Below are 8,336 nucleotides of genomic sequence, written 5' to 3'. Positions count from 1 at the left end.
AAATCTCTATTTATAAAGAGCAAGGCTAAATTTGTTAATCGATTTTCAGACATAGTTGTTCTTAAAAATGTTTCGAGTCTATTAAGTGTACTAAAACGATATAAGTTATATAGTCTTTGGCGGGAACCTTGGATTGACCATATTTCGCAAAAGTGGTGAAATCGAAAAAACCCAAAATTTTCCAGGAAGCGAGAAGAGCAAGGTCGTTTTATTGTTGCGGCTCTCACCGCGTTTACTGGACCCCCTACTGACCTTGTATCCGTCCTGGAGGCTAGCTGGAGGGAACACGCGCATGCCAGGGGTATTTCCCTAAATTTCCTTCAGCCCCTTTCTTTTCTTTCTATTGTCCATTTAACTTTCTCTCAATTTCTGCTCCCTTCCTCTATCTGTTTATGGTCTACTAATACTATCTTCTTGAGTAAACGAATTGATTTTGAAATATTATACCCCAGAAAACGTTTCCAAACAAATTTCTAGAGATAAAGAAAATTCATTAATTGAAATATGTGGCCTCTTAATCATAAATATGTGGCCCTTTTAATATAAATATGTGGCCCCTCTCAGAAATGCAGGGGGGCTAAAGCCCACTTCAGCCCACCCTTAGCGCCGCTACCCTTGTAGCACAAGCCATTTGGTTTTGTGTTGGCTAGTAGTCGCGCGGTCGGTATGGTGTCGTAGTTGGTTAAAAGTCGTAAGCCAACTCAGGCCCGACTAAAAGAAACCTAAAGCCAACTTCAAAACCAAATAACGCCCAACTTGATACACACGCATTTATTGGGGACAAATTTCAATCTTAGCGACCTAAAAACTATGAACCCTCATATTTATTCTGCATAAACTAAACATTAATGAACAATAATTTCCAATTTAAATAATCCTAACAATTTTAAGGAGTATTGGAAACCAACTCCTACCCGACTCCAAAACAGCACTTTACTTAAATATATCAATTTATTTTCGTAATTCCTGTTTATTACTTTAAAAAAACTCTGCACTTAAAGATATTTTGTCCGCCTTAAAAAAATATAAATGTTTTAAATAAATAAAACATTTTAAGAGTTATAAAAAGTTGATGTATACAGATGGGGTTTATTCCTAGCCAACAGGCGTACATTGTACCTAGAGTGGGAGGGGGCGGGTGCCAGTAACAAAGGTCGAGAAAATTCTTGGAATTTGGAAAAATTCCAAAGCCTCGTGGTAACGCGAGATTCGTGGCTGGGACCGTTCAAGCGGTCAGTTTCTTTTACCTCGTCTCCGAACAAAGGTGGACCTCGGGTTCATCGCCATTTTCCGTTCTATGATTAAGGTAAGCCTAAATATATTTTTCAATGTTAAATATTATAGTATTTAATTGAAAACTACTACTTTTTAACTTTAAATTTGTAGTAAGTTAAATATTTTGGGAGTTTGAGATATTGTGGAAAATTATGTAATTTTAAATACTCAAATATTTTAATAAAACGATAGATTTTAAAATAAACGTGTTTGAATATACCCAAAAATATCAAGAACTTCAAGTGTTTTCTATTTCAATGAAAATAAATTTAATTTTTAATTATGCTGTCGACGAGTTATCCACCATTTCCTATAGTTACGAGATACGATATCCACCCCCATTCAAAAACTAAAAAAAGAATACGGAGTTAAGTCCAGTTCTTTTTTTACGTTTTAGTCAATATTAAATTCCCTAACTTTAAATATTTTTTGTATATTCAAACACTTTTAATTTAGTTTATATTCTATTGAAGTGGACATTTCCCTTAAAGATATTTAAGTCTTATATATAATTAGTTTTCATTTTATATACTATCTTACTTTTAGGCTGAATTTTAAATGGAATTCTTATTGTTTCTCTATTTAGGTTACTTGATTGATTGGTGCTATAATTTAACACGGTAATGTAATTAACCTTTTTTACTGTTTGCTACTCTAATTTAATCATAATATTAGTTAATTATGGCTAATAGTAAAGTTAAGAGAGTTGGTATGAACTATGATAGAGACGTTTCTGATTTAAGTAATAGACAAAAGCGAAGAAAAAGAACCAATTATTTAAATACCGTTATGGAACGAGTGTCAGAAGAATGTGATTTATTAGACGCTAGAGGTGTAGTGGATTTTGACTTAAATAAAGATGGTGTATTAGGCCCTTGTAGTGATGAGGCAATTTGCGATTCAGGTCAGGTTGAAATTAATCAAAATGGGATGCATTTCTTAGATGCACAATGTCTAAATAACAGTGATTCTGATGAGAACATAACTGATAGTTCAAGTGATAATATCGAGAGGATTAATAGCAATTTATCGAGTTATAGCGATACTAGTTCGTCGGAACATGATGTACGTGATATTTCCGAAGATATTAGGAGCTGGGCATTGACCCATAACATAGACACTGTTAAGCTTAATAGTTTGTTATGTATTCTACGGGTTCATGGACATGACACCTTACCGAAAGATTCGCGAACACTTTTGCATACCCAAAGAGATGCTATAGGAATAACACTAATTGCAGGTGGGGAATATTGGCATATTGGTTTTACCCAAGGTATTAAAAACTTTTTAAATTCGCGACCTAATTACGATGACGATATTTCTTTTGCCATAAATATTGATGGGGTGCCTCTATTTAAAAGTTCAAACAAATGCCTTTGGCCTATTTTGGCCTCAGTTTATAGTTTTTCGGAAGGGATAATTGGGGAGGTTTTTCCGGTGGGAATATTTTGTGGAAACAGCAAGCCTGCATCCTTAACTGAATTCTTGGAGCCTTTTTTAAATGAACTAACAGCTTTGTGCAGTAATGGTTTTCAATACGGTGGGAAAATATTTAACTGCCGATCAGATGGTCCTTTTATATTAGACACACCAGCTAGGACCTTCGTAAAAAATGCTAAAGGGCACACTGGTTACCATTCTTGCGATAAATGTACCATTAAGGGTTTTCATTACAACCGTCGCACAGTTTTTTTAGAGCTAGATTCCGATGAGCCAGTAACTTTACGGACAAATGAATCTTTTCGAAATCAAATTAATGAAGAGCATCACCTTATTGGACCCCCTTCCCCTCTAGAAAATTTGGATATGGATATGGTTAAACAATTTCCCCTGGACTACATGCATCTGGTGTGCTTAGGGGTTATGAGAAGAATTTTAACAGCCTGGGTTAAAAAAGGGAAATTTGTAGTAAGGTTAAGCAGCCAGATGATAACCGAATTCTCCAACAAGCTGGAAAATATTAGAAAATACATTCCAAGTGAATTTGCTAGGAAACCTAGAGCGTTAAAATATATAGATAGGTGGAAGGCCACAGAGCTACGGCAGTTTTTGTTGTACACCGGTCCAATCCTAGGCGAGGATATTCTATCTAAAGATGTTCTTAACCATTTTAGATTGCTTTTTTGCGCAATCTACATTTTGGCATCACCAGTTTTTAGCAAAACTCTGTGTAACTTCGCTGGCCAACTTTTAGAAAAATTTGTTTTATCAAGTCCAGACTTTTATGGGAAAGAGTTTGTAGTCCTCAATGTTCATTCCTTAACGCATCTAGCACATGATGTGAAAACATTTGGTCCGTTAGACAATTTTAGTGCATTTCCTTTTGAAAATCATTTGCAAAAGCTTAAAAAGAAAATGCGATCTCCCAATAAGCCCCTTCAGCAACTGTTTAAAAGAGTATATGAAAACCAACTGCTTCCAAGTAAAGAAAAAATCAACCAATTAGTCCTAAAGAAACCGTTTAAAAATAACAGCCCTCTAGTACCAAAAAATGCTAAATCTTTTAAGAAAATTCAAACCACTTCATTTTGTATATCTCTTAAATCGGGTGATAATTGCTTTAAAATGACTTCTGGTGACGTAATAAAGGTTAGACATATTTATCAGTTTGGCATTAATGACATAATGGTTGTTGGAAATTTGTGTAAACCTTATGCTGATATTTTTGATTACCCTCTTCGGTCTTCTATTTTAGGCCTTTTTGTTGGTAAAATTTCAAAATTAGCTAAAACTTATCCTCTCTCTTCAATAGAAAGCAAGTGTTTCATTTTCGAAAACAATGAAAATTCTTTAGTTAAAATTGTTCCAATGCTTCATAGATTTTAAATAAATAAAATAAAAATAGTTTTTATTTAGTCAACTAATTATATTGACTATTTTACTTTGACTTAAAATTGATTAATAATAAAGTATGGAATGGGAATATTTGGAAAATTTTAATTTATTCGGTTAGAATTTGAAAAGTTGGTTATTTTTCTTCAGATTTTGGTGGGAGCCCTAGTGAACAAAACTATAATTTTCCTTTTAACCTTAGTTTTCAAGTTTAGATATTTTGTATTGTTTTTTTTTCAGATGTTTGTAGTGTTTAGTTTCGAAAACGAAGGAACTGTTGAAGTAGTTCCATTAAAATGGTGTCCCGATGAAACTTCATGCTACTGGCCACCATCGTCTTTACATAATGAAGTAACAAGTTTAATTACAAAGTGTGCTTCATACGACGAACATTGGACCATTTACAGTGGGAAGATTTTATATAAATCAAGTAGGACTACATTTTTAGATTCTGTAACTACAACAATAATGCTGAACCATTTTTCTGTGATTGCAGTGATTTACACAAGAGCCAGGGAGCAATTAAAAAATGCGGAACTGACCTCCGACTTGGCCAGCGAAAAGGAATATGGAAGAGGACGAAGAAATAAACGGCAAAAACAAATGGATATCTCTTCAGGCCCTGATTCTACTTCTGGTAATTATCGTAATTTTATTAACCTGTAAAGTATTTTTCGTAAACTAATGGCTTACAAATTTTGGAGTAGAAGATGAAAATGGTAAAACAAAACGTGGAAAAAATCGTAAAATGGTTAAATTACCCTCACCACCGCCTTTACCGTTGATGCTCAATGAATCACAACCAGCAATAGATGCGAGTCAATTACATTCCAATGAACAGCGTAGTACAATTACATCAAAAAAATCGATGGACAAGACACCTGTTTTATCAGCGGTATATCAAAGTAACCAACATTTGGAAAACCAACTTAACACCAAGGAAGGATCTAGCGCTTTACTCTCAAAGAAAACGTTTGACAAAACCAGTAAAAGCCCTCAATTGGAAAAATCAGGAATCGCTAGTCAACAATCTCGATCAATTGTTAAACCAAACAAGAAAACAAAGTCACGATCTACGTCAAGTAGCATTTCACATGGTAGGAAGGAAACTTCAAGAAGTCAAAGCTCTCATTGCTCTCAATTTTCACCAAGTCCTATTCCACAACATAGAAAGGAGAATTCTGATTCAAGTTATCGCCGTTCATTTTCTACAAATCAACCCGTAGAGGAAGTTAACTCCAGTCCAAACTCCATCAACTCTGAATTTTCTACAATACGGCCACAAATAAGAGACGAAACATTTATGCAACATTCTTTTGGATCTGAATATTCTTCAATCGGAAACCACCAAAATCGCTATATGGAAGGTAACATTAGTTTTTACTGATTGTTTTTATTTTATAGGCCAACTACGTAGTTGTTCGGTTTACTGTCTTATATAGTTTATTTTCAAGAAACGGGAAGTGTGGATAAATATCAACAATCTCTATCTAGGCAGCACCATTCAAGCCTTTCCAATGGTATATTTAAAGGTATAGTGAAATGGTAAAATAACCTACTGAAAAATAAGTGCAGAAACGATGTTAAAAAATTTTAAGATTAAATTTTTTTAATTAACTACTTTTCGCATAAGTAGTCTAACAGTTTAAAGGAAAACTAAATTTTCATATACAATACTTAACTTTCTTAATTTTTAGATAAATACGAAAAATCTGTAATGTTAATGCTATCTGACATACACGTGAAATTGGATAAAATCATAAACTCGCAAGAGCAATTGGCTAATTATACCCTGGACGATACGGAAATTGATGGTTCACCAAGCCTACCTCTTGAAAGCATTCAAGATTTGAAAAAGTTGGAGATGTTTCTGGATGATGAGGATATCAGAAAAAGAGTGGTAAGTTAATAGTCCAGTTTAAACAGGGTATACAAAAACGCAGCCCCGTGATTTTCTATTTTTGCAATGGGGCTTGGATAAAAATCTGTTTTAAATTGACGATTTATTCATTGTTAGGTGAGAAAGTTATCAGCTATCGGTGGTCGCAAAATTGGTGATACATGCCGTGGAATATTGAAGAGAGTATTTTCGCATTCTTTGATTTTAAAGTTCAACTGGATTGGCTTGAATGGAAAACACGCATTTCAAGTTTTAAAAACGAAAAATGTCATAATAGGTAAATTATATTTTTCTTTAAAAAAAACTGTATTCTTGCTATGTAGTTTTCTCACGAGTTTGAAAACTTTATGTATTTACAGAAGCTGTTCAACGTAACGTTAAAGGGTCAAGAATTTATGATATTGAAACAGTTATGAAGAAGTGGATCAGATACTCAGGGGACAGAGAAGGAGGAAGAGAGCAAAGAAAGAAAAAGAGTAGCCAAGAAGCTAGAGACGCAAGCGTTGATAAACCAGAAGCTGAATTATCAGACGAGTAGAAAAACTGTTAATTACAAATTACCTATTTGACGAATCTCTTTTTTTTGGAGACGATTGTATATATTTGAAATTGCTGTGCCAAAAATTACTGTTTTTATATCGAATAAAAAATGAATTTTAATATTTTGTTATTCATTATACCGAATAATTAAATTAAAATTTGGGGAATTAGGTAAGGTATTGTGCTGGTTAAGTGACTACATTTAGTTGGCGAAAGGGTGGTTTTAAAGTTGGCGAGGGGGTGGTTTTGTAGTTGGCGAGGGGGTGGTTTTGTAGTTGGCGAGGGGGTGGTTTTGTAGTTGGCGAGGGGGTGGTTTTGTAGTTGGCGAGAGGGTGGAATTGTTGGGACAGTGTTAACTTTGGTGTTGGTAACTATAAATCTTTAATATGGCAAAAAAACCTAAAGTTGGCCACATGCTGGTTTTTTTAAAAACGGAAAGGGCCCCGATTCGTAAACCAGCTGCTGGCCAAATAGGACATTTCGATTGTTCAGTTGCTGGTTCACCAACACCTTTGGCCAACACTATAATCACAACTGCTGGGCCAGCTGCATTAGGCTACAAGGGTACTGGCAGTCGGTCTTGTGAAAAGCTCTCGGTAAAACTTTTTCATGTGAAGAATAGGAAGTGCTACACTTATGTAAAATATTATACACTTATGCTATTATTTACCACCTAGTACATTACGTCAAAACACTGCATTTTACATTACATTGTAATCTTTTTTATATCAGGGAGGAACCCAGTTACTGGGTGCGCAAATCTCTGTCAACACTTTTCCATAGATGAAATGCAATTAGCATTCCTTTTTTTACATGAACGTATGTACCCTATTTACAATAAACCACATTTAAGACATTTTAAAACATATTTCGGGCAAAGATGGAAGGGTAATAATCTTTGACGGTACTCAAGCGATAGTACTTCGACAATGATAGATATAGATAATTAATAGATAATAAAAGCAAATTTATAGTTCAAACAGACTTCCCAATGCTATATCAGCTAGTGACTCACTCTGTTGACCATCATATCCTACTCCGGGCCCAGACGGAATCCAGGCTGTGGTCCTTCGCAGGTGTGCCGATGTCTTAGCCACTCCTCTGACTGTCATTTTCCAGCTTTCCTGCGACACGGGAGAAATCCTGGATAACTGGCGTTGGGCCAACGTCAAGGCGATCAATAAGGGTGGAGACCAGTCTGACCCAACGGAGTACCGTCCGATTGCACTCCTGTTGCCGGTCCTCAAAGCCGACGAGCATGTCAGTGCGTCCGCCATCTCAGCTCACTTCATCCAGCATAACCACATGAGTCCGTCTCAGCACGGTTTCCGTAGTGGCTTCAGCACTGGGACCCAGCTTCTTTGCTGCGTTGACGCCTTGACTTCTGGGCTGGAGCAAGCCGGCCGAGTAGATATCATTTTCCTTGACTTTCACAAAGCCTTTGATTCGGTTCCGCATGAGCTCCTCAAGGCCAAACTTTACTTCTACGGGGTCAGGGGTAGGACCCTGAACTGGCTATCAGCTTACCTCGAGAACAGGGAGTTTCGAGTGGTACTCCCCGGTGCCACCTCCGACTGGCTCCCTGCTTCCTCTGGCATACCGCAAGGATCGGTCCTAGGGCCTCTCCTCTTCATCATCTACATCAATGACATCGGATACAACGTCGTCTCCCAACTTTACATCTTCGCGGATGACGTAGCACTCTCAAATAATAATAATAATCAAATAATAATCAGCTAGGCTAATACCCCAGGCACCACCTTAGGCCCAAGTCATCTAGTGACTTATA

The 8,336-nt window shown here is 36.1% G+C and overlaps 1 protein-coding gene across 3 annotated transcripts; it reads left to right on the top strand.

Annotated features, from left to right (window-relative positions):
• The first annotated feature begins 1,062 nt into the window (after positions 1-1,062).
• Positions 1,063-6,652, top strand: LOC149927112 (uncharacterized). Of its 3 annotated transcripts, none has more exons than XM_090158509.1 (9): positions 1,063-1,306; positions 1,862-1,895; positions 4,348-4,537; positions 4,604-4,744; positions 4,815-5,474; positions 5,550-5,639; positions 5,805-6,007; positions 6,125-6,284; positions 6,367-6,652. In XM_090158509.1, exons 3-9 carry the CDS (start codon positions 4,348-4,350, stop codon positions 6,543-6,545), a joined length of 1,623 nt encoding a protein of 540 aa, XP_090014635.1. In that variant the 5' UTR covers positions 1,063-1,306; positions 1,862-1,895; the 3' UTR covers positions 6,546-6,652. The 3 variants fall into 3 exon arrangements, with proteins under 3 accessions (XP_090014635.1, XP_090014637.1, XP_090014636.1); XM_090158510.1 differs by having other exon boundaries at positions 1,067-1,306; positions 5,562-5,639; XM_090158511.1 differs by lacking the exon at positions 5,550-5,639 and having other exon boundaries at positions 1,066-1,306.
• The last annotated feature ends 1,684 nt before the right edge of the window (positions 6,653-8,336 follow it).

This window comes from Leiobunum rupestre, chromosome 9, assembly GCF_980474605.1.
Source record: "Leiobunum rupestre chromosome 9, qqLeiRupe1.1.hap1, whole genome shotgun sequence".
Classification (NCBI taxonomy): Eukaryota; Metazoa; Arthropoda; class Arachnida; order Opiliones; family Sclerosomatidae; genus Leiobunum; species Leiobunum rupestre.
This window is presented reverse-complemented; position numbering and strand designations above follow the sequence as displayed.